The 26,132-nt window shown below is 40.1% G+C and overlaps 5 protein-coding genes across 10 annotated transcripts in view; all 5 read right to left on the bottom strand.

The window, feature by feature from the left end:
- LOC135264914 (lysyl oxidase homolog 2B-like) overlaps positions 1 to 12,070 on the bottom strand; it is a 36,397-nt gene extending 24,327 nt beyond the window's left edge. Inside the window, exons 1-3 of one of the 3 annotated variants that reach the window (XM_064353931.1) lie at positions 11,826 to 12,070; positions 7,102 to 7,481; positions 5,153 to 5,328 (exon numbers count right to left, since the gene is read on the bottom strand). In XM_064353931.1, the coding sequence (XP_064210001.1) occupies positions 5,153 to 5,328; positions 7,102 to 7,450 (525 nt within the window). In that variant the 5' untranslated portion in view covers positions 7,451 to 7,481; positions 11,826 to 12,070. Of the gene's footprint in view, positions 1 to 4,151; positions 4,341 to 5,152; positions 5,329 to 7,101; positions 7,482 to 11,825 lie in introns of those variants that run through there. The other 2 variants (XM_064353929.1, XM_064353932.1) reach the window with 2 other exon arrangements.
- Positions 12,071 to 14,014: 1,944 nt separating this feature from the next.
- On the bottom strand, positions 14,015 to 15,936 carry LOC135264911 (histone H1-like). Its single transcript, XM_064353926.1, has one exon. The coding sequence runs from the start codon at positions 15,856 to 15,858 to the stop codon at positions 15,262 to 15,264; it is 597 nt and encodes a 198-aa protein (XP_064209996.1). The 5' UTR covers positions 15,859 to 15,936; the 3' UTR covers positions 14,015 to 15,261.
- A 2,023-nt stretch (positions 15,937 to 17,959) lies between these two features.
- On the bottom strand, positions 17,960 to 18,610 carry LOC135264913 (histone H4). The gene has a single exon (XM_064353928.1). The coding sequence runs from the start codon at positions 18,378 to 18,380 to the stop codon at positions 18,069 to 18,071; it is 312 nt and encodes a 103-aa protein (XP_064209998.1). The 5' UTR covers positions 18,381 to 18,610; the 3' UTR covers positions 17,960 to 18,068.
- A 115-nt stretch (positions 18,611 to 18,725) lies between these two features.
- Positions 18,726 to 19,233, bottom strand: LOC135264912 (histone H2B-like). Its single transcript, XM_064353927.1, has one exon. The coding sequence runs from the start codon at positions 19,177 to 19,179 to the stop codon at positions 18,805 to 18,807; it is 375 nt and encodes a 124-aa protein (XP_064209997.1). The 5' UTR covers positions 19,180 to 19,233; the 3' UTR covers positions 18,726 to 18,804.
- Positions 19,234 to 19,617: 384 nt separating this feature from the next.
- Positions 19,618 to 25,474, bottom strand: LOC135264910 (lysosomal membrane ascorbate-dependent ferrireductase CYB561A3). 4 transcript variants are annotated; one of them, XM_064353922.1, is made up of 7 exons: positions 25,172 to 25,474; positions 23,556 to 23,630; positions 22,658 to 22,855; positions 21,879 to 22,087; positions 21,127 to 21,281; positions 20,422 to 20,587; positions 19,618 to 20,033 (listed from the first exon to the last, which is right to left on the bottom strand). In XM_064353922.1, exons 1-7 carry the CDS (start codon positions 25,191 to 25,193, stop codon positions 20,010 to 20,012), a joined length of 849 nt encoding a protein of 282 aa, XP_064209992.1. In that variant the 5' UTR covers positions 25,194 to 25,474; the 3' UTR covers positions 19,618 to 20,009. The 4 variants fall into 4 exon arrangements, with proteins under 4 accessions (XP_064209992.1, XP_064209995.1, XP_064209993.1 ...); XM_064353925.1 differs by lacking the exon at positions 23,556 to 23,630 and adding an exon at positions 24,810 to 24,870 and having other exon boundaries at positions 25,172 to 25,471; XM_064353923.1 differs by lacking the exon at positions 23,556 to 23,630 and having other exon boundaries at positions 25,172 to 25,472.
- Between the last annotated feature and the right edge of the window lie 658 nt (positions 25,475 to 26,132).

The raw sequence follows: 26,132 nt of genomic DNA, 5'->3' as shown, positions 1-26,132 counted from the left end.
TGGAAAAACCAGATTAAAAGTGGTAGACAACCACAAGCCTTTCAACCAAATAGTTGGTGATATGTTGTTATGGCTAAGGATGCAGCTGCTGATTATGCTCAAGATATGACACAAACGTTTGAGGAATGAAAGAATGCTTGCAAATGGTCAACAGTATGTTCTGTGAAGTTACATGTTTGAGAAATACTGAACAGGGCCTATGGAATAGGGTAACAAAAATATTTTATGCAGAATAAAAATGTCTCAAGGTCTTGGGAGCTGGAGCTATCACTATGCTAGACAGAGCTAGAATATGACTGAAAAGTCACAAATGAGAGACGAATCACTGAACGCTGTGAAATTGCATTGCTAACTCTGAAAAACACATTTGGTGGCCATACTGGGTCTGGTGTTGGACCAAGGACAAAAAAAAATATCCATGCCTATGGGTTTTGTTTTATAAGTTTAATATGTTTGAGGAAAATCTGGCAAAGTTCGCAATAATTGTATGAGAAAGAAAATGAAGGAAAGAAAGTATTGATTATTGACCTTACCGAAGGCACTGTGGTGGATAAATGACCTGTCAATCATATAATTGCCCACCATACACATAAAATCAGTGCATTTTGCGGGCGCCCGCACAGGCTTCAGGAGTTTAACAGCTGAATCCCAAACATTCTCTTTGGAATAATACACATTCTCATATACTCTCTTGCCAAAGCAGACACTGCGATACTACTTCATTGAAATGCACATCAGGCACGTGTCATGGATAGAGCAAAGTGTCAAAATTAAACGGAATGCGCATTAGTCATAGGTAGCATTACTGATTTGTGCTATAACGCTCATACAGGTCACTCAACAGTCACGCGAGTGCATGCTTCCCTACTGCTGAGAGGTTATAAAAACAGTATTATCCCTGGTGAGTGTACAAGCACAGGACCTTAGCTGCCAAAGGGCATCAGGCACCACCTTCCCCATGTCTAATCATGAGTTATCCCCCACTATGACAAGGAACATGCATCTCAGCTGCCTATGTCTGTGTGCATGCACACGTGTGTGCAATGTGTACAGAATGTAAAGGGGTGTAAATAATGGCCTAGATGCAAATAAATCTTTGTTACATAACAGCTTACATGTTACCTCTGCTCCACCTCTTTAACCCTCTACCCTTGGCATCAACAAAAATGGTTGGATTTGAATAATTACTTAAATGAAGATATATTTGCCGTTTTCCATGTGTTTTCAAGGCATACATTTCAAATTGGATCTCCAGTGATAAAGTGTATCACAATGGGATGGTTCAAACCTACATATAAAGTAAACAGGTATTACAATATAACTCAGATACAGAAGCTGTCAAATTGATACAGCTGGTATCACTAGAAATAATACATATCTACTTTGTGCTGTACGGCAAAATGTATGTGTTCGGGTTCTGAGTTGTCACAGATTTGCCTTTGCTTTAATAAAGCAATTAAGTTAGACTGTATCTTTTCAACAAAATCCAAGAAGCCATTGGAAAAATCTATCATCTGGACTATGCGAAATCATGCTCTTCAAAATAATGTGCTGCATGTGTCAGAATGTGGGACCTGCACCACCAGGGGTTCACTGTAATTTAGAGGGGTCAGGAAAAAAAGGAATGTGCCATTGCTCCACCCAGGGAACAATATTGTACATAAAATAAACAAATCATCTCCACCCACTAAAGCTCAATTCAGAAAACTGATGCAGATTCATCATTTTTTGTGCATTTCCATGACCGTGAAATTTGGGTTCGATGCAAAAAAAAAATGAAAGAGATGCCCAGAATTAAATTATTATTTTTTCTCTTTAAGAAGTTGCTTTTTTTTTGCATCTTAGGGCTTAAATACAAAATGTCAAATAGACTATGGTATTAACACGTAACTAAGTCAGAATTTGTGGAAGGAATGTCAATATAAAGACTTGCATTTATACATCTGGGTGCTACCTGGTTTGGATTCAGGGAAGTATACTGAGCCAAAAAAGTTTCATAAATATAGAGAAGAGAAGGCCTCTTGTTATTCTTGTAGCAGAGTTTAAATTGGTTAGAAGAAGAATCCTATGTATGTGCTCTGTCACAGGTCAAACCACACAAAAACTCAAACCATACCACTCTTCTCCCCTGTAAGTTGAAAGCTCTGGGTTAATCCGGGAAAATATTTGCAAGGAAACATCCGCTAACTTAAACAGCATTTCGGAGGAATAAATATTAACGTTAAAATCATCATAGCATCAGAGGTTCATAGTTCAAACATCCTGCCCACTTGCATGAGAAAGCTCTATTTAAAAAGCTACTACTGGCCTGTAATAACAAAGTTTGACTTCATTATTTTACATTTGCAGAAATTGCCTTCATCAGGCAAAGGTCAGCATCGCATGCATGCTAGCTGTAAGCGATACGTCACTCTCGTTTCATTCCTTCAACATTTGCCTCCTTAGCGGCTGACAAACAAGTTGATGAATTGTTCCTATGTGCCCTATCAAAAGCCCCCTACGGCATCTTCCCATAAAGGGTGAAGTGTTCTCATCTCTTTGCCCCCCAAACCCCCAGCCCCCAACCTTCCACACAAAACCACACCGGCATGTCGTCATTCCTCCCGGTTTTGAAGCAAGACCAACTGCAGTGAATCACCTTATTAACATTCTCGGAGGAAGCTAGCGGGTCCGGCTTGCGCGGGACTGGGAGTGAACTTGCTGTGTTTACAGGGTCACGCAGAGACCCACGTACGCTCCCAGCGATGGAAAAGCTGAGTCTCATTCTTCCGCGTACACCTCGGCCGAAGAAGACGGAGGCTGGCTCCGTCTAGACGTCTCCTGGCCTGCTCCCCTGTGTCTCCTAAACCCCTGTACCTGCTCCTTTATTCGAATCGCTTCAGGAAGAAAGTTTTAAACCCCCCGTTTTTTTCCTTTTCTCCCCCTAAATGGAATATAGAGCTGTTGGTTAGACCCTAACCTGTCCTGCCCCGTTGCTGCACTGTCTGCTCTCATTTCAGGAGGACACAAACTAGGAAGTAAATCCTTAGAAATCCTGTGACACCAGTAGTGGATTCTTTTCACTCTGCAAGCTGCCAACTGGGCTGAGCAGTCACCGTGCCAGGGGATGGCACAACCGGGGCAGCTAGTAGAGGCAGATAGCAGGCACATGATCGACCTGCTGCTCTTCAGCACCGAGGCAGGGAGAACCCTGCAGATTGGCTGCTGTGGCCAAATGTGTCTCACCTCCTTCTCAAACATTAAATCACAATCAGCTTAACAAAGTCTGGATTCCATTTCAAACAGGACCTGACTGAAATAAGATTAAGTTCCTCAGCTGGGTAAGTCGCTTGGGAACCTCCATGTATCATTTTCACATGGCAGTATTCCTTTGGATTACTTCCTCAGTCATTTTACTCTGAATCTTTTCCCCATCAATTCTAAATACAACTGTGGTCAAAGTGACCTCTGCAGGGGCAACTCAGGACAGAGTAAACTGATGCATACTTCATTCATTCATCTGGTCTTGATTAATGCAAGGGCAGTATGAACAATGGGAACTCTACAAAGGTCTCCACCTCTAATAAAAGAACACATAATGCTTAGGCTTGAACCAGATGAGAGCCACGCCAACCCATCACTGGACACTACTTAAGAAAGTTAAAAGCCCAGAAAAACAATACTCCACCCAGAAAATGTGGAGGAAGGCGGTCGATCACAACACATTGGTAAATCCATCCTCTGGACTTTTCTCCTGAAGTGTTTTTCTTCTCTTCAGGCCTGGTTTTAGAAAAGCAATATGAGGTAGTCCAGAAGCCATGCAGGCCATTTCTTCCACACAAACAGTTTCCGCTAAGTTTCTTACTCACAGATGGCCTGTCTTGTGTCCAGATAAAATTTGGTTTCATAGACTGGGGTCCAACATGCTGACATAAGCATCTTGCTCACAGAAGGCGAAAACTCGTGGCCAGATAGTGTGCGGTTTTATAGTCGCAGGTTCAACACGAGGCCCCACTGAAGAGGCCTACAGGGTGTATGAAAAACCACTGCACGTTGCGTTGCGTTAAGTCACGCATGACCTCACACAATTCGGAGCTCCCAGACCCCACTGTGAACACATTGCAAGTTATGAGCCAGCTTGCCTTTTTAAACGCAAGACACCTTTCACTCACCAATTAGGGCCACTTTCTCTGTAGGACTTCAAATATAACACTTAGAGCAGGAAATGACAGCCTGCCATACAACGTCATGTATTTTACTACCAACAACGCGTGCTTACTTAACGTGAACACAGCTGTTTCTAAAAGGAAAGCATATGTTACAATAAAGCATGTGGGATGTGCCCATCACTTGTCTCTTTGTAATATAGTCATAGTTATTATGCTCACAGCAATAATATTCCTATTTCTTTACTTCTTAAGATTCATTCTCCTAGAAGTTTCCAGGGTGAGTTACATAGCTTACTGTGGCATTCGGTCCGCTGGAGAAGCAGATTGTTATCGGCAACGCCAGCTGGTGGAGAGAGCACACGCACCTGGGTTACATTAACTAATCAGCCCAGGTGCTTAAAGGTGTATTTCTCTCCACAGTTCTGGGCCGAGACTGGGAACACATACACCAAGGCAGCAAGTTTTGATTTTCATTTTGTTTAGTTTCAGTTTTGTTGGTCAGAGCACGACAAGAAAGTAAACCCGCAACTGAAAAGTAGAATTAATTTCCAATTCAATGTGCTGGAGTCAAAACAGCGGAAATTGTGTCACTGTCCAAATACTTACACACTGCACTGCACCTTACTAAGCCAAGTTTATTAAGAACTTCATCAAGGCTAGAGCAATAATGGCCAAACTTTCATTCAGACCTGCAACTTTTCAGCTTCCTCATCACTTTGAAACACTGCCAGCCAATCACCACGCAGTGATCTAATAAACACCCTCATTCTGATAACAGGTTATCAGTTCAAGCTCAGCGTTTTCCCCCATCTGTTTCATATTGAGAAAAAAAAAATTAGTCATATACGCTCCTGCACGTAGACTATCTCTGCAAACAGTCTGGAGAACAGGGGCGGCTGCCAGTGGAAAACCAAAAGCAGAAAGGGAAATAACAGCAGCACCATGGATTTAAACAGACGTTTCGTTCGACTGCTCAAGTCGGAAAGACTGAGGAGACTATCTACCTCCACGCTGTTGGTGAGGGTGTTGACGAACTTGAAGCCTGGAATCCTCTTGTCACTGCACAACACCCCCACGTCCTCCGTGTGCTTGCAGTCGGAGACCCCGATGCCATTGGAGGAGCACAGGGCCAGGGTCTTCTCCTTCCCCGTACAGTGGACATTGTCAAACCAGATACGGCCTGAGAAGCAAAGGGTGAATTATAACAGAGGACAATGGAGCCAGATGTGGCAAACCCCACCCCTGCAGAGGTCAACTGGTTGAATCCCTCCACCCCATACTAAATATGAATAAATAAATAAAGACACATTTGAAAACCTTTGGGAAAAGATAAACAAATTATCACTCTATCTTCAGGTTCTCTCAGCAGGCAAAGTCTGAATAATAAAAGTGTGCAACTTCACCCATGAATTTATTTTCAAAAAGCCACTTTTTGCTATTTTATGAGCAAATATGACCTGGGGGCAGTGGATAGTTGGACATAGTTATGTTTAATGAAATCCATGACTTTATTTCTTTTAGAAATGTTCTTCTTTTTTTGAAGAAAAACTGTGCTTATTTCAAACTTAATATGGATATACACAAATCCAATGGCAGATAACAACAGGTACATAATAGTTCATGTTTTATACTGGAGCCTGAGATGATCTTTAAAGGCTTTTTTCAGAATTTTTTTTTTTTAAAGATGCGCAGTGCATTACTCTGAATAAGACTCAACAAGGTCAGTTGTTTGAATAAGGTAGCTGAATGCTTCAGCCAAAATATTATTGTTTCAATGCTGTTGATGTTGTTCATTAAAGTTAATTATCAATAATTTGTTAAACCAAGGACAGCAGGAAATTTGGAATGCGCTGTGTATTTCAATACAGAAGGTATTTTGTCACTAACCCTTTCCACAGATGTATTTCAGAAAATCACCTCTCTAAAACTAAAACCACAGATCATTGTGATGATGTTTATGATGTTTAAAGGAATGCAACATTTTATAAAGTGGGTTTACAAAATGTTGCATAACTCTAAACATCATACATATGTGCATAGATACTGTACACGCATGCTTTAAATGACTTATGAATTTGAGTAAATGTTGCCTAATTGTGGTGTGCAGATTCTGTTCCTAACGGTCCACCACAGCAAAGCTCAAGAGATGGGCTGAATCTTATTCATCTTATTTACAGCAGGAATTGAACCTTCTTTACTGGAACATATGAGTCCTCAGCAAGTTAATTGCAGCAATCAGACTCATCTGGGTTTGATTAGTAACTGTTTCAGGGCACTACAGTCTGAGTGTTGCATTTGTGGCCTCCAGCTGAATTTGCAGAGTTGAGCAACTCATCATTTTCTAACCAGTTTATAAAATTGAGGATGAGATTATAGGTTTCTCTGACCATTTATCTCAATATTCCATACATTTCCCCCCTAAATATTTCCCCAAATTACATTTGATTTCTGTGGTATGAGCTCCACTTTCAATTACATCCATACAACATGCTAAGCTGGAGACAAACCAAGTGAGAGGAAAACTTACAAGATGAAGCATTCCATAGAAATTGTTGAAAACCAATGAAAACATAAAAACTGACTATTATGTGATTGGATAAGTGCTCAAGAGAATACTGTTTCATTATGTCAGATATGGATATGGTTTGTTTAGGAAAATAAGAAATATATACAAGTGATTCACAATGAGAGATCTGTTTCTTAATTCTTTAAGTAGCCAAATTATTATGTAATATGAAAGCATGAGCTACTCCTACAGACACATGTATCCTTTTGGAAAATGTTTCACTGTGGTCCTACACAGGAGTGAACCAGCTCTGGTACATACACTTGTTTAGAAAAAATTTGAATTATGGTTCCACAAACACACTGGCAATCCCAGAATGGAGATGTGCATCCCTGCATTGCGTCCTTTCACAACGGCATCTGGACCAGGCCCCTTGCCCCCCCTCACCTTCTCCTCTGCCGTATTTGGAGCCCGGTGACCAGGAGATGGCTTCCAGGTAGCCCAGCTCTTTGCACACCACCTGGGCGCCGTGTATGGAGAAGTCGTCGTCGCAGACGGTGCCCCACTCCCCCTCGTAGAACACTTCCACGCGGCCCTCGTTGTGCTTGCGCTTCTCCCCGGCCAGACGCAGCTGGATCCTGGGCGTGTCCGGGGGCAGCTCCGGGACCTTGTAGTGCTCCTCCGCGGGCTCGGCGTAGCCCTGCGGGTATCCCCATTGGTCATACTGAGCCTGGCACAGGGCCCACAGGCTCAGGAGGGCGGTCACACAGCAGGTAAGAGAACAGGGGGCTCGCATAGCTGCGGCTACTCAGAGACTCAGCAGTTACCTGGTGCATAAAGACAAGAGAGAACATCACACGTCAGTGCTCTTCTGCACTTTGTGCCTTTGGAGAAATGTTGGGACAAAAAGATGGTTTACATTACATTACATTGCATCACAGGCATTTAGCAGACGCTCTTATCCAGAGCGACTTACACAAACGTTTCGCATAGCAGAGAGTTTTTGCACAAAAATGATACAGAGAAGAAGCTTCAAAGCATTCGGATCCAGCTCATGACATTTCATTTGACCAACTGATCCTGTGTGTGTGGAATTAGAGAAAATATCTGAGAGCCAATGAAGTCCATGTGGACTGCAAATCAAATAAGCAAAAATAAAAATAAGTAAGAGTGAAGAGAGCTTCTGTACAAAGCTTCAAGGCCGTGTAATTAATGTCGCTTTCTTCATTTTATATCTTCCTGAAAGATTTGTTTCTTAATGCATGATAAATATGCAATTGATGTGTCATATACAGTTCCTCAAATTCATTTTCAAAGAAAATTAGACAGCTTATTTCAAAAGTAGTTGTCTCCTCTTTGTGTCTTTACTTGTCTACTGCACAAAACCTGAAACAAAGATACTGTTTGATTTCACTACCTTAAAGACTCCCCTACAAAACAAAACATGAAACTGTAGATCTGAAAGGAGGTGGGGGTTTCTCGTGACCTAACATTTCTCAGACAAGCTGATGAAAAACATACGATGCAACTTGCAGCAGAGCCTTTCAACTGAGCTGTCTTTAAGAAACCAAAAAATAATTTTTCAATTAGAGGATCAAAAAGGTTTTAAAAAATGAAGAGCATACACATCCTTTATCAGTGCAGCCTAAGTAGTAGTGGTAGGCCAAGGAAGACCTCTACATTAAATGACTGAATAATTCTCACCATAATGAAGAAAAACCATCATGCACCTCTCTGACTGGTCAGAAACACTCTTCAGGCGGCAGGTGTGGATTTGTCAGTGACTACTGTACGCAGAAGGCTCCACGAACAGAATTACAAAGGCTATACTGCAAGGCCAAAAGGAACTGGCTAAGATCCAAAGACTCCCCCCCATCTGTGAAACAATGGTGGTGGTAGGTGTTTTGGTTTGGGCATATATGGTTGCCACAGATACTGGCTGACTTTTATTCATTGATGTAACTGCTGATAGCAGCGGCAGAATTAATTCTGAAGTGTACTGAAGCATCTTATCGATTCAAGATCAACCTTAAGTTCAACTTTAAGCACCAGTCAGGGTTAAGACAGGAAAAGGCCGAGAATACTATAAAACCTAGAGGAAATTATCAAGATTTCCTCCCACTCAAATCCCTATACTGCATGGTTTCCAGTTGTTTCATCAAACAGGACATTTGTCCGCTGTAGTCTAAATTATTTTCTCCTTGTCTGAGCAAAGGAAAAACCACAAACTGTCTTCAAAGCGCTGTATTTGTGAGTTCAAGAATAAAGATGCCGTTGACTCACAAACCAACTACAGTACTTCTTTTTGGGGAAGTGAAGCAGGGCACCACACAACACTTGAAGAACATCCATATCAATGGACACACAAGCATTGTTAGTTTCCATACAGTGAAGGAAACCACAAAGCTCAGCATTGTTGGCATTGCAACATAATCCATCATTCAAGAGCCTGGTTAGATCTCTACAATATTAAAAATTTATACTTAATTTGAGGGTGCAAGAAGACATATAGGTACTGAAGAACATTGGTGAGGCAGCCATGTGTAAAACCATAGAGTGTTTTTTTAGATTAGTAGTAGCAGCTTAAATCAATTTGGTGTTGAACTAGTAAGCAGTGAAGCTTAAAGTGCACAAGCAGTGATCACAGCATGCCATTAGCAAAAAAAAGGATTATATTTCTGCAATGAACCATCTAAATTAGCATTGTGTCCTCACTTCTTCCCTAGGTACATTCTGCAATGTACTAGGCCCTAATATTGAAAACACATAATTAAAAACTGTCCTCTGACAAAGAAAGTTGAAATACTCCACAACTATTTGAAAATTTTCCATTTCTCAGGCCTCCCTCTTTCCCTGACATAATGTGGCCGTGGTTCCGCATTACAAAGCCAAAGGCGGCTACAAAACCAAGATGAAGCTACGTGTTTGAGCTTTTTTTCACTGAATGTATTCTTGGTGAGCACCTATGCTGAACTTAACGTATGCTACATGTCATATTAATAACTGGTACATGTGGGATCATGCTGACTTTCTATCTACTTTCCCATCTTTGCATTTTATCTCCAACATGCTCAGACTCCCTGTTCCTGTGGGGGTTGTTGGGCTGTACATGAGGAATGTTTTGCTTTCCAAGACTTCTGTGAGTTGTGCTATGAAAGTGCCCACAAGTGAGTCCTCGGGGAAGTCAGCCTCACAACAGGAGTGGGATACCAGGGGAATGCATCCCTGAAGGTGATGGTGTTGAAGCTGTAACTTTCTTTGCTAGGAATGCATGCAGATACATTTTCCCATCAAAGTGTTTCGTACAGTTTAGCTGTAAAATAAATAAATAAATAAATAAATAAATAAATAAATAAATAAATAAATAAATAAATTTTATATTGCTCTTGCAACATTATTCTGAACTACTTTATGATACTAAGGATAGAGTATAGTTCAGTAAATGTGTGCTAAAAAAAGATGATGAGAACTGGAAAGCAAAGGGCTCTAACGACAGTCACCTAGAATGAGCCAATCAAACAAAGACAGGGATCCAGGCAGAAATCTAAAATGCCTCATTTTCTGTTTATGGCCTCCTCTAGTAACTACAAGCTGTTTTCCTGTCTGAGGAGCTGACCCGTGCATTTCTTTACAGCTTCTTATCATGTTTTTGTAAAACTGGACAGCTTTTGTCTCTAGTCTCCAGCTGCCATATCACCCTGAAACGTTCTATTGAGTAATGGCTAAAACTAGAAATAGTTTTTGGGAAGGAAAAATCAGGATGCTGCTGGAAGTGTTCGTTGGAGAGCCAAAAGGGGGCAGTCTTTCCTCTGTGCCCAGCAGAAACCCACTGTAGTGATAGGGGCATTGTGCAGCAAGAGTTGCTGTCTCAGGTTTTACAGGACAATCACGCTGACGTTCCTGACTCAGCGGGATCACTCTGAATCCTGACACTTAAAAGTAAAATGGGGGTTCCTCGATGTGCAGGCCAAATTCCCAAAGGGTCTCTCTAAATCAATTTAATCACCTTCCAGTTTAACGGGCAAAATAATTCTTTACATTATTCCATGTCAGCTGATGTAGTTTTACTCTCCCTAGTCCCTACCCAACCAGAAAGTGCTTTGAGATCTTTGATGTGTAATGCATGGATTTTCTTCTTTGGTAACAAAATAAAGAGACACTCTATTAGATATTAGGTGGAACATTTCTATCAGTAAACTGATTTGGAACTTCCTTACTGCAGTGTCTGCTCCTACAACAAATACATTCATTTTGAAAATGTGGTTTTTGGCACATTATATAGCACACAACCCTCCAGATTAGTAATATCTTTTTGTCTTTTTTCCTACCCTTTAGTCACTACTTAGGATATTGAGATAAACAGAGAAACATATAGGCTATATGGACACGCATTTTCTTCTCTCCAAGGCACGCATCTCAATATTTAAGCACTCAACAACAGCCCTAACTCACAACAATGGTGCATTGCAACTTTGTCCAAAGAATACTGATAAGCCCACGAAGGGCCACTGCCCTGGGGGGAGTTTAGGATATTTAATTTCGTCAGCACTCCCATTTCATAACCCTGCCATTCTTTCTCCCCACTTCCAGTAAAATGCAGAAGAACTTTTCTTAAAATGAGCTGAGATTGCTCCACAGTGAATATGTCACCATAGCAAACACCTTAAACATCTAATAAACTCTGCGTGCTGTTAAATAACAGGATGATAGTTTCTGACATAATGCCGTTAGAAAAATAAAAATAAAACGGCATTGGAAACATCAGTGCAAGACGCTAAACCTGCGCAACCCTAGAATTAAACGCCGGTAGCCTAAATCATGCATTTCGGTAGTTCAATGCATCCCGCCGTGAATATGTACTAAAGAGAACTAATCAACTTTCACGCTTAAATTTGCACAATGCCATCTGTGGAAACAATAAAACCATTCAACCATGTTTTTGAAAAAGTAAAACAATCAAGTCAGGGAATCACCTCCGATACAGCTATTAAACGTGCTAAAGCCTATGCTTTCACTTTCGTCTAGAACGCAGATGAGCAATACGAGCAAAAGTGTAACGGAGGAAAGATGAGGAAAATGTCCAACGACGACTCGAGCTTTTCTCTCATCCTCGATTAAGCAAACCACCGATTTAATCAAATACCAGAACATTTAAAAAAATGAACACTTACGTAATTTGAAATTTGGAGACGAAAAACCAGCAAAAAAGGGACTTCGGATATCACTTTGTATCGCTGATGCAGTGGTCAGCGAGCGGTATTCCTGACCCGGTATCTGCAGGTCTTCCGAAGTTTTCTTCCTTTTTTTCTTCAGTGGACTTTCTCGACAAGACCTTCACTACATCCAGGATTATCAGTGGAGTTGCAGACCAAGTCACGCCTCGCGCAACTGCCCCGTTACGCCCACGTCAGTAATGACCTCATCGTTATCCCAAATAACTTTTCAACAGGAAAAGTAGCCAAAAAATTATCAGGCAATGGCACGATGCTCCATCTCACAGGAATAGCAACGTCATCGGTACGGTCTACGTGCTTTACTTGTGGATGCAAGTTGATCCCTAGAACCGTATTTCTGGTTATATTTCTCTTTTGTTGAACCCTATCACCAAACCGTTAATTAAAAGCACAGGCCACAATTTCACAGTATGAGAACAAGGCTTGAAATTTGGGAGTACGTTCACAGGGTGCACAGGATGCACCGTTCGATTACAGTTTTTTTACAGACATTTTGGTCTACAACATTGAAGAGCGATACTTTCAATTGAAGGACTTCTATTGCTGACATTGTCATTGCTGTTACTAAATCATCTCCCAAAATAAAATCATATGATTCCTTGTTTTTCTCGTATTACGTTTCCTTGCCTCTGTGGTCAAAATTAACATAGTAGAACATTACGATAGAATACAATCTTGAATTATGTGGCATAGTTTACTACTAAATGAAGTCGACAGATAACTTGACTGTACCAGCAACTTCATGCGTTTTCTTAATTCTGTTCACCAAACACTCAGTTGTGCTACCTAGAAACCTATTCAATGATATACTGCCATCTGGCGTAGTTTGCATTAATTACAGTGTACGAAACAAATCAACGTTTCAAGAATTTAGGCCAAACGTAGTCTACAGTACAGGACGTTTTGTCATAATGGTGCAGTATAGTTTTTAGAACACCTTTGTTCATATTTGGCGAAATTTCCTTCACATCCTGACAGATATCAATAAATTATTATTTTTTAAATAATAATAATCTAACTTTCTCTGACCCTTGGCTCTGAAATCAGCCTTCTCTAAAATTCTCCTTGCCTGAATGTTAATAACCAATCAAGACACCTCTCTGCAAGAAGTCCGGTCAGGACAACTCTCTGCCTCTCAATCATGCCGTGCGTTCACAGATCTGTCAGAGCAGAGATTCTGCAGAAATTATACTATGGCTAGCTAGTCGCCTAGAAAAAAAAAATGGCAGAGATCTGCCTTCATTTTGACTTTGACTACAATGGCGTATAGCCTACTGTACATAAAAATAAATTAATCAATAAATAAATAAATAAATAAAGACTGTCAAAGAAAAGATTTTAATAGGAATTGAACCAAGAGAGAGACTGCAGTGGACACTTGTTTTCAGCAAGAGCTCAGGTACTTCAAGGGCTTCAGAAGTGACGCTTTGTTATTGCCCTGTGTGATATAAATTTAGCTCGCTAATGATAATACTATCTAAAATGCATTTTAATGTGTTTATAACAAAACTATGTATGTAACTGAAGGTGAACAATGGAAAGGTACTGGAGAGGAATGACCTGTGAAGAGGAAGAAAACAATATGGGTAAAACAGGGAGATTGCCACAGGCGTTTAAGAAGGTCATGAATGTGTAAATGTGACTTGAGAGATATACTTTGTAAATGAATCAAAATCATAGTAAAAAGTACATTTGCTATAAGCATATAACCAGATGGTATAAGGTTACTGGATATATAATATTTGGATGCTCCAAGTGATTAATGAAACTGATGTTCTTAATCAGATACTCAGACTCATGCAATTCAGTCATACTCTCTGGATTAATTCAGCATGTTATCTCAATAGATCCTACTTTGTTTGCACTATCACAATGTGGCAACCAAAAGTATGTTTAATTTAATAAGAATTTATTGCATTTTCACTTAGCAATAGATGCACCTTATATTAAATATAGGCCTAATAAATTAAACAAATATTGTGCATTAGTGTGTGAATACTATCTGCATTGTAAACACGCCAAATAATATCAGTGAAGCAGCATTTGTGCTTAACTGATGCCAGTGATCAATCAGTTATTTTTTAATAGCATTCAGTATGAACATTTATTCAATAAAAAAAATCCAGTACAAATTACAATTCACATTTATTTCCATGATGGCAGTAATGGGTATATTAGCTGCCGCAGTATGAGGTGACAGGTATGTTTTACAACGATTGTTCCATTCCATTCACCATTCAGCCATGACAAGGATATCCCACAAGTTGGTAAAAATTGACTCAAAATGTACAGATTTCCCATGGTGTAGATGAAAATGTCAGGGAAATGCCAGTCTCCCTAAGACCCAGTAGCATAATGCTACAGGACACTATGTTACAGGACACTATCAGGCTATAGAGAAATACGTTATATTTCCTATTTTAAACCATATGGGTTTTCCTCATGATTCTGCAAAGGTCCAGCCGTTAACTGACCCTTACTCAAATGTCTTGGGAACGTGACGTTTCCATAAACGGTAGCACATCCAAGAAGCACGCTTAAACGAAAAATCATTGGCTAGTGAAAAAAAAACCCTCCCCATCCCAATGATGTGGTTCGCACCTTTTCCAACCAATGAAGTCAATCCTTTTAGGCGTTGGTAGAAATGTGTGAAACCCTATGGGCGCGTAATAATCGTCTACCGGCGGCGTGCAGTAACTTGAATTTAACGGCCGACCGATTGCAACATTTTGTTCCACTCTAGTTTCTGGATGTGTCAACATGGCACATTTTTCAAATAGGAAGCTTGTCATGCAGTGTAGACTAGCCTATAACGTTATTCCCGCTCTAGATTCCCTGTAAAAAAAATGCATTAATACGGAATCTAATTGAAAAGAAATAGAAAAAACAGCCTGCATGTGTTATCACATTTCAATTGTCTTTAAGCACTGTCCTATTCCGTGTCTGCCCATATTTTGAAGAAATCAGACTTATCTACTTGTGAAGGCGACTTAAAGTTAGCCCTCTTAGGGTTAGGTCCAGGTTAGGTCATGCAATACCGATAATTTATGGGCAATGGGCCAGTCTTGAATTCAGTAGTAGTCTATGTTATATGGGACTCCATGTCAGGTGTTCTCTTTTATCCAACTAATTTTAGAACTGTTGATATATGTAAAAGCCTCTGCATATTCGACAGTAGGCCTAGATAGGGTTTAAATTTTAAATTAAACAAATTAAACTGTTTATGCAGAGTTGAACAATAACATAGGCCTACATGTCTCATAAACATTGAAAAGAGAACACAATTCACAAACAAATGGATAGTCTACTTTTTGGAAATTGTGGTGGCTCTTATAAGAGCCTTTGGTTTTTTAAAATTGTATCAACTGGCCGTTTACTTCTTTTTGGAGGCTGTCTTCTTCGGTTTGGTCTTCTTTATCGGTTTTTTCTTAGCCGTCTTGGCCTTCTTGGGGGATTGAGATACTTTCTTCACAACAGTCTTTTTGGCTTTCTTAATCGGACTCTTTGTCTTCTTAGTTACTACCTGCTTCTTTACAGCCTTTGTAGTTTTTTTAGCCACGGGTTTCTTGGCTGCCGGTTTCTTCGTTTTCTTGGGCACTGGCTTCTTTGCTGCCGGCTTCTTAATTTTAGGAGGGGGCTTTTTCTGCGTAGTCTTCTTTGCCTGCAACTTCTTGCCAACTCTGAAGGACCCTGAAGCGCCAGTTCCCTTTACCTGCACTAAAGCCTCTTTATCCACCAGGGTCTTCAATGTAGTTCTGAAACGGCTTTTATTTTTCTCTACATCGAAATTATAACTTGTCAAAATCTTCTTTATGGCAGGAACAGATAACCCTTTACGTTCCGTTGATTCAGAAACTGCTTTCAAAATAAGATCGGACAAGCTAGTACCACTTTTCTTTTTTCTGACAGCAGATTTCTTCTTAGGACTCTTCGCAGAAGCTGCGGGGGGTGCTGGAGCGGTTTCTGCCATCCCTGAAGTGTAGAAGTGTTTTTTTTCTCTCCTGGACCGAATGTCAGTCAGACGCTGTATTCACGACATACAGCAAAGGGCGGAACTTAAATGCAAGATGAGAACCCTGTAGACTCAACTATCTGTACAGCGGCTCCGAGTACAAGAAAATACTCTTGGGTTGTGTTTTCTTCTCAAAGAAAACTTCAAATTTCTGAGTCAAATAAGTACATGTAAGCTAAATAAAACATGTGCACCAATATTAAACATCGGTATGCTTTAGGTGCCAGAAGGTTAAACATATATCGCCTCTAGAGTTTCTCTAGAAACACGAAAAGATTCTGAACATCGCCGGGAAACTATCCTGCTCCGACTCCACTTCTTCCATTGTTTCAGAAATAATATCATTAACGTTCCACCTAAAATTCTAAATAACAATTCGACGCCAAAGAAAAGATTCTACTTTGCATTTTAGTAGCAGTTTTAAAGTTAAACTGTTAAACATGTAGAAATTCAAACACTTTATCTAAGGCGTAGTTAACACAGCTCATCATTGGTCGCCCTTTCATTCCTTCCTAATCGGCATGGAGCATTCCTTGTTTGATCATTTTTATTTAGTGATTTTATTTCACTTCACGTTTAATTTTAGGGTATTCTTTCGTTTCTTTTGGGACTGATATAACAGATGTGCTGAAACCTGCCATTCAATATTTTTTTCGGATACTTTCGCGTGAGCGCTTGCTATTGTTACACATGCAGATGTATATTGTCCTGACATTTGATCAGTTTGTGATATTAGGCCAGTGTTTCTAAAACTCGGTCCTGCGAGACCCATATGTATGCAGAATTTCCTTCCAACCACAATTGTAGTAGCCTACCGGAATTTTAATAAGCTGATATTTTTTCTTAATTAAGCTTTTTACGTTTTGATGGATGATTTACTCTTAAGAGCAGCATGTCAGTAACAGCTATGGATGATGTGAATAACGAAAGTCCTATATGCCAATTCACATTGGGCTACGTGTATTGCAAACTAATAGGCTACATAAAGAGAAATAACAATTTTTAACAAATCAAACTGAAGACTGAGGCGACTCAATTGGCTCCTGACTGGTATAAGTATGGACAAATGGCCACTGAAATGAATTTGCTTCATACTAAAGAAATAAAAGACAAAGCAAATGATGATCCGCCATTGTGTTAAAATGTTTCAGGAAAATATTAGGAAATGACACGTGTTCAGCCATTTTAATTGAGCAAAATAGTGTCCAATTGTGTCAGAAGTGTCAAATCTTATCCGAAAAAGGCCGATGTGGGTGCAGATTTTTATTTTATTCCAGCGATACACCTGATTCGACTAATTAACTAATCATGGGCTTCAATCAAGACCTTGATATAATCAGGTGTCTAAAACCTGGACTAAAACAAAAAGCCTGCAGCCACATCGGCCCTTTTCTTGGATAATATTTGATTCCCTTTATACAAATAGATTCACGTCGTACCGTTAGTGATATGGTTTCGAAATGGTGGTCACTTTGTTCCTAAATAAGATTCAACAATTCCCTGAACAGAGTAACTGAAGCTATATTATATGTATGCGGAAGTGCGAACCTCCACGTTAAATTTGTCATAGTTTGATACCTTTGGTAAAATAGTTGTCCACTTAACATAATTCCTACATAGGCCTATAGTAGAGTTACTTGACAAACATGACAATTTGCTCAGACAAATGGCATTATCGACATGCACCGTCTCAAATTCTTGGCTGTTACGGCTATTGTGTTCAAATGAGTAAATGCCTAATAGATCGGCGGTCTTTACCCATATGGCGTTAGGAGTAAAATCTCAGCGACAGTAGTGTGGCTGCATGTTACTGTTCTTAAACTATGGCACTGAATGGCCATTATATTATACGTGTATCTTGTAAGCTTTGTGAGTAGAAAGTCTGCTTATTCAGTAATACAATCGACCAGTTATACACTTTGATGCGTGTACACAACTTTCATTTATTACGTCTAGAGGCAGGAACAGTAAAAAAAAAAAAAACCCGTTCAGCCGGGTTTATGCCCGAAGATCTGATATGGACGTAGTCAAACAATTTTTACGTTTTATCCCATTAATAATAGTTCTGCTAGCTAACAAGTAACATGCATCAATGGAAATGCACTCTTTCACAGATTTTATGGGCGGCTCTTAAAAGAGCCTTTGATTTACTATTGATACGGGTCAACCTAACCTCCGAAACCATACAATGTGCGCCCCTGACGTTTTAGGGCATACACAACGTCCATCGCCGTAACAGTTTTTCGTTTCGCGTGCTCGGTGTATGTGACTGCATCGCGAATGACGTTCTCCAAGAACACTTTGAGGACTCCTCTGGTTTCTTCGTAGATAAGACCAGATATACGTTTCACACCACCACGACGAGCGAGGCGGCGAATAGCTGGTTTAGTGATACCCTGAATGTTATCACGAAGCACCTTACGATGTCGTTTTGCGCCACCTTTCCCGAGACCTTTACCTCCTTTTCCCCTTCCAGACATCCCTGCTGATTTTCTTCAGTCGCTTCTCAATGTGAAATACTGATCGCTTTGCAAGGCCTTATTATAGATGAAGAGCGGACCTATTTGAAAACTACCATGCAGTGAAACCCATAAAGAGGAAATGATTGGTTGACTCAACTGCTGCATAATTAACCCTTGCAATCCCTTTCTATCGTGAAGAAAAACAGAAAAAATTGACTCTTAAACATGCGCGGAACGATTGTTTGAAATAATTCTGATTCATGTCGTTACATGTTGTAGCCTACTAAAGAGCGTTTAACGCACTACAGAAGATCACCCAACATCTACAGGGTTCCGATAACAGCCACACACGTACACTTGACACAAATGGAACAGCTTCTTTTATTTAGTTTTGGGTGGCTCTTAGAAGAGCCTTTGGGTTGGTTAAAAGGAAGAGGCGTTTTCACTTGGAGCTCGTGTACTTGGTGACAGCCTTGGTACCTTCAGACACTGCGTGTTTGGCAAGCTCTCCAGGCAATAAAAGGCGTACAGCCGTCTGAATCTCCCTGGAAGTGATTGTTGAGCGCTTGTTGTAGTGAGCCAAACGGGACGACTCACCAGCAATTCGTTCAAAGATGTCATTGACGAACGAATTCATGATACCCATCGCCTTAGATGATATGCCAGTGTCAGGATGCACTTGCTTCAGCACTTTATACACGTAAATCGCATAACTCTCCTTCCTAGACTTTCTGCGTTTTTTGCCTCCTTTTCCGGCGGTCTTTGTGACCGCTTTCTTCGAGCCTTTCTTCGGCGCGGCTTTAGACGGTTCAGGCATTTTTCCTTTTGTTCCTCCTTCAGGTTGAAGTACTCAACTGAGTTATGCTGTAAATTGCTTCCTAGTATTTATAACGCTTGTATGCAAATAAGTGACTGGATGGTGGCATGTTTTCCTATTGGCTAGTGACCCAACATATGCCTTCATTCGTCAGTCATTGGTTAATTTCGAAATATTTTGTTGGACTTTCGTAATGGTCTTTTCTGATAGGTGTATGGGAATCATATGGTAGCGAATTGTACCATATACTTTCAACATCACGTGGTCTCGACTGTGACTACTTACCTCCCCGTTCAGTTTCCAGTTTCAACCGGATTTTTTAACAAAGGAAAAAAGGCTGGAGATATGTATGACTATACATGATTGGAAAATAACGTGCATAATTGAATCGTATATACTGATTCATATGTTAATGTATTACACATAGACATACATATATAAAAATGCATTTACCATTTTTTATTTGTATTGACACTTAAATGCAAGTCCTGATGAAATTTTGAGCAGAACGCAACTTTAATTCCTTTTGAAAACGCAGCCACTATTAGCGAAATATAATCTAAAAGAGTAGTTTATTCAGCCATTTATATTTATCGTTCTCATTGTTTCTTGGCATGTACAAGCTCACAATACTCATTTTTGCAGGAGACGAGAAAATGTGGTGTTTCCGGGAGTGTCTTCAAAATAGAGAACAGAATGTGAAAAAAATCCTGGTCTTCAACAAGGGATATGGGAGGAGGTATATTGTTTTTGTTGAACGATTTAGGAATAGTTTATTTAAAAAGCAGGAAAAACAAAGTCCTCATTAGAGAAGGGTGTGTGCTCTCTCATCAGCTGTCCTCTCCAAGCAATGGCTGAAAATAATGGCAAACAATTATAGAAAATGTTAGGAAAGTCTTTCTATAAGGTTAACTGACAGTAACTATGCATCTGGTTCACTGTTATGTGTAAAGGCAGGGATTAAATAAATTCTTCTGCAAATACAGATGAAAAACGTATTCAACAAAGACAGCGTAATTAAGCATAATATAAGATTACTGTAAATGATGTAATTATCTGTGTATTTATGTCCCGCAATAGTCATCCTGTCATACAACATACACATCCCTCTCTGCATGTTGGTTTGTATTTAAAATCACATACTAAATTACCACAGTTATAAAACATTTGGGTTTATTATTTGGTTTTATCAACACAATGAAGTCATTCATGCTTTGCTGGATGTATCTCTGTAATACTTACTTTAGACAATTCCTCATGCACCGCTTCTGGCCGTTGCCACGTCTGATTGGACAAGATTTTCAGGACAACCAATCCAAATGCTATGATAAGGACACCTAATGAGTTTGCAAACACAGCCTCTGGGGGCAGCATGGAATATGGCTGTGTCCCATTGGTGCTTCCCTTCCTGGGGAGAGAGCCAATAGTTAATGTTGACTGGGGAAATACTCATCTAGGCTATTGCAGCAAACACACTGCTAATTTTAAACTATGGACTTTTAATCAATTTGGGTGTCACAGGATTTAAGTCACTTTGCAGGTGGCCTTACAATGCATGACAAAAATTAAAGGAATAATTAAAACATTTTGAACAAGACAGTTAAGACAGAACAAAGTTCTTATTCTGCCAGTACAGAAGGATTTGGAATTGGTCTTTTTTTGCTTAATAAGCAATATGGAAATTTACATTTTAACCAATATGGGGCACATTTCTTTAGTGGGCTGCCAATCAGAAGTGAACTTGAAGTGAATACCCACTACAGAACAGACAACATTATCTCAGCTCCTGCCCTCATGTTTAGAAATGGCAAACTTTACATCAAGGAAATTTTATTTTCCCATTCAGAAATTTTGAAAAAACATACGTGTACATCCTTATGGCTTAATGAACACTTCCAGGAACTAAGAAATTGCGCGGGGCCTTACTGGGTTTTATCGGACACTTACAGTACAAAAAACAGCTTCTCGTTGATGCCGGATATGCAGGCTGCGATGCTGAGGGTGAAGATGAAGCCGCCCATCCACACGTGGAGGGGCTTCACCAGCCTGCGGAACGCCATCGGGGAACAGGGGAGGAGGAAGGCAGCCAGGCCCAGCGCCCACTAACCACACAGACACAGACAAGGCGATAACCATCCGCCCTGCCTCCGAGTGTGCGAATATGATTCTTAAAGCTACGGCAGAAGATCCTTATCTGGACAACCAGGAAATGTAACAGCGAGATACTGAGCAGGGTTCTCCCCAGTCCACTTTTCTACAAAACTGCCAAAGCTGTTTTATGGAAGTGCTTTATCTATCTAAAACCCTGAAAATGAGGAACTTTTATCTTTTATCTGTGTATTGCACTGAAGTTCTCCAATAGTGTTGAGGGCGTTTTCACACTTGGTTCGTCTGACTGAGTCCGAATCTGAGTTCTTCTGTACAAGCTAACTGAAACCAAATATTACAGCATATTACACATGGGTTATCAATATATAAAATGCTGGTGATGCAATTACTTGAAATGCTTTTATATAAGAGAATTTATTAAAAAGGCAGGCAGTTATTTTTTGGGGTAGCCTAGCCATGTGTGGTTGCTTCTACTTCTCATGGTTGCTGTCAGCAGCTGCTACAAAACACATCACGTGTATCATGGCCTTACAGGTCGGGGTTGTGTGACAGGGATCATGCATTGGGGGTGGTTGCCATGACGGCTTTACCTGTGCTGCAAAGAGGGCTGCTGTGCAGATACCCAGCCAGCTGTGCAGTGAGTAGAGATTAGGGGTGCCATTGGCGTTGTGGAAACTGAAAACAGCGCACAGGCCCAGGACGGTCAGGAGCAGAGCCAGGAAGAGCATGCTGGCGTGCACCAGCTTCCAGCGCAGCTTGTTCTGACCCCAGGTGAGCGGGATGCGGTACACTACTGCCGCTGATGAGGACAGGCGGAGAGGAGGCACACGTTTATTCAACAGAGTAAAGCATACAGATCAATTTCAAAACCACCAGCCGAGGTAACTACGGCAATCATGCTAGCAGAGGGTGAACGAGGGATGTCATTTGGAAGAATATGTACTTCACTGTAAATGTCTGCAAATTCTGTGAAGCAAATGCAATTTCCTGTAGTGTGATATTTGGTTTCCACTGGCACTTCTAACTTAGTGTTGAATACATGATAGTTTCAATCAAAATCTGGCAAAAGGAAGCCAAGTCAATCCTGGAACGTACACTTAAATTCATAGATATCCGAGTCAAATTTACAAAATATAAACTCAGCTTGGAAAGGTCCAGATAAATGCGAGTTTTTCATACATGAACTATGGCAAATATTAGGTTTAGCCAGTACTGGCTGCCATAGGATTTTTTCCATTTACTTTTTCATTTCTTTTTATTGTGCACTTTAAAAAAAGGCTGAAGAAGCCTGCTTGTTTATATATTGTTTTTTTTATATTTTTATACTGCCAATCCAAAAATAGGACTAATTACAGAGCCCTTCTCTTACCGTTCCCATACAGCACCACCAGCCCGGTCACCATTAGGACAGGATGCCAATTGAACTGGAGCGCCGTGCCATCCCACGCGAAGCCCCCGCGCCACGCGGAGTTCCAGTAGGACACGAAGACCACGCAGAGGAAGCCCAAGCACAGGCACAGCAGGTAGGACACGTAGAAGAGCAACACGGAGTTCATTTTAGGACACTCTGAAAGAGGGCCAGGGAGGGATGTTAGGGGACAGGCGGTGCTGCTCTTCCGATCAGCTAAATCAGCTACTTGAGTGTGTAGGAGGCACACGTTTGTTGTGTAAAGTTATGGAAATTCTGAATCATCCTGAATAAACATACACTTATCACACACATACACAAAAAATATCCAACTCATCAGCCAGTCTTAGATATAGAATTAAGTTAGTCTCAAACTCCATGTTATGTAACTGAGTATTAGACTAGCAGCTAAAAATAAACCCACATGCAATCAATAAAAAATACACATGGTGTACTGTGTAGAACAGTCAGAGAGAAAACAATTTTCACTGAAGTTTGTTACTTCTGTTAGTTTATTGCAAATTATACATATGCTGCATACAGTCAAAATGTTGTTTCAAGAGTACACAACTTCATATTTCATTTTGATGAATTGTGCTGAAATTGGCTTCTCTTCTGCAATAGTAATGATACATTTTGACAAATTATGACATTCCATATTGGCCTGCATTTTTAACACATTTCATTCCATCTTCATGTTTGAGCACTCTTTCCAGGGACCAAAGTTTTATCAGTTTTCTACAAGTTCTATCAGTTTTGATATATGAAATGGATTACTTAATCAGTTTTAGAACAGGAAATATAAGATTGAAATGCAAAATGCACAGAAAAGTCTGTGACGATATCATAAGTATTATACCTTTTCTGCTGAATTCTGCTGAATACTTCCTGAATTTCTTTGATGTCCACGGCCAGTTCCCATCCAGCAATTTGACTAGAGCGAGTACAAGCCACTGCAGACAACTACACTGACAGGTGCATTTCATGTATGCTCAAGTTTATCATGAGAAACAGGAAACATCAGTCAGTCCGTTGTGTGTATCGGGACTATATCAGGAGGATCCACTTCCCCTCTTGCTAACAGCTGTGTGTGGGAGTGACCGCCTGATTGTGTGTAGTCAGACTGGGCTGGAGGCAGGGTCGTTACTAAGATCGTGCTTGGTGGGCACTAAAGCAAGTTCAATGTAGGCAGGGGCTTTCCAGACCAAGCTTTAGGTGACTTGTGCAAGACCTAAGACATATTGACTGTTTGGAAAACACCCACAAGCATCCCCAAAGCTTGACATACTGTCAGATTACACATGACGACCTTTCCTGGAATATATTGGCCATGAGATGCAGTATTGGGTTAATTCAGAAATTTTTCCATGAAACTATTAGCTTATCTGACATTTTTTTTTCTTCTTTTTTTGGAATTCATTGTTTTCTGGGATTCATGTTAACATAGCTTATTAATTAATCAATAAGCACAATCATTTACGTACCCTGAAATTTTAGCTATACTACTTGAATAGCGCATGAATCAATAGCACCAATAACTGAAACACATTACTGTGTATGATTATGAGAACTTAATGGCAGAACTATAGCCTATTACCTCAGTTAACCCCTTTTCGTTACGCATAACCCTCCCCGGCCCCGCTCAAATCAGATAACCATTGCCAGACCTCAGGAATGACATGCAATAAATAGTCGGTTGAGATAGTGTGAAAACAATCCATTAGAATTATTTAATATCAGTAAACTAACAGTGGGCTATTCAGGTTGAGAAAATGTGAATTTTCGGTGGAATATCTTTTTAAACAGGAAGTTTGCGTCCAAGAATGGCACGATGAAGCAGAATTTGGATTACATCCAATATCGTAGTTCTCTCCTGTAGACCAACCGGTTTTGTTAGTTTTGTAGGAACCCTTTGAACAGCCGACTTCTTGTAAAGCTACAAATTAGATATGGGCATTTTAATTCGCTTTGAACACCGTGCCACTCCCCAGCACTTTGTTTTTACAGCTAAAGTATCTCGCATACAAGCAACGTTTTACAAGACATCCGGTTTAATGACTATCACTATGGAGAATCATGCCAAACGTTTTAGTTTGTAAATGTTATGCTTTACCTTGATTGCGACCTTCCTAGGAAAGTTGTAGCCCATGTAGGTAGCTCGCTGGGTTGCCAGCCTGAATAAAAAAAGCCGCGTGACGGCTGTGTATAAAGGAAGCAGCCAAACTTGTGACGCATACAGCAAAAAAGCGAAATTATCTGGTTCCCTTTTGTGGTTTGCACAGGTTTAAAGAATAGCCTATGTGGGTAAATTTGAAGAAATTCAGTTTCATTCCTACACCTCACACTTTTCCATCGTGGCTGACCAAGAGAAACCTGGCAGCCCTTATGGTAAATTACAGCAATGAACACAGCAACTCAAGACGGTAAAAACATGACATACGCAAAAACAAAACGAAAAACAACACTGATACTCACGTTCAACGAGTAATTTTAGCATATGTCTTCATATTAATTACAGAGTGTTAAGTACGGATATCAAGCTTGAGAAATATTCAACTGTCGTCAACTATATTGATGGCTACTTTGAAGTTAGCCCAACTCGTCTTTTCGCAATGTGCGACGGATAATGTAGTCCAAAGTCCACCTGTACGTACGATCTCTGTAGTCCGGGCATTGTTTCGTATAAGCATATTATGCTGTTATATAACTTTCTTAATAAGAAACAATGCATGTATCGTTCAGAACCGGTTCAAAACATACGATGGGCAGTGTTGTGGGGAAATCCAGGCTTTTTATACAACATCGCCCTCTGCTGACTGCAATGTTATATTATGAATGACCATACGTGTAGAACGTTTAGTCTAAATCCAAATGACAGGCCTCAATGTTCAATTTCGATTTTTTGTTCGGATGCGATCGTTCTGCATTGACTGCTTAGAAGAAAATAGATGTTGTGTAACATGTAGGCAAATAAGTAAGTAAGTAAGTAAGTAAGTAAGTAAATAAATAAATAAATAAATAAATAAATAAATAAATCGGATTTGAGCCACTTTAGACTGTAATCTGAACGAAGCCTTTTTATGTTAAGCAGCACCTACAGAGTAGGCTATTCAGCCATGAACTATTAAATAATAGATAGGCTATACATTGGTACTGCACATGCTGTATAATTCCACTTTATCTACTGGAAGCATATCATAAACCAATAGTCTTCATGGAAGCGCAGTTATTTCAAGAGACAATACAAAAGGCACTACTCAAAAAACATAGTTTCCATGCGACAATCTGTTTGAAACTCAAGGAATTCAAAAGGCAACAGTACTGTTGCCTTCTTACACTAGTTTATTGCATGGTTTTCACTCAATGCCATTTGAAAGTAAAATAATTTAGTCCACGTTTATCTGAGACAAATGAAATAACTTTGATGCAAATTGAG

The sequence above is a fragment of the Anguilla rostrata genome, chromosome 10 (genome assembly GCF_018555375.3).
Source record: "Anguilla rostrata isolate EN2019 chromosome 10, ASM1855537v3, whole genome shotgun sequence".
Taxonomy (NCBI): domain Eukaryota; kingdom Metazoa; phylum Chordata; class Actinopteri; order Anguilliformes; family Anguillidae; genus Anguilla; species Anguilla rostrata.
The sequence above is the reverse complement of the archived record's forward strand: the minus strand, read 5'-3'. Positions and strand labels throughout refer to the sequence as shown.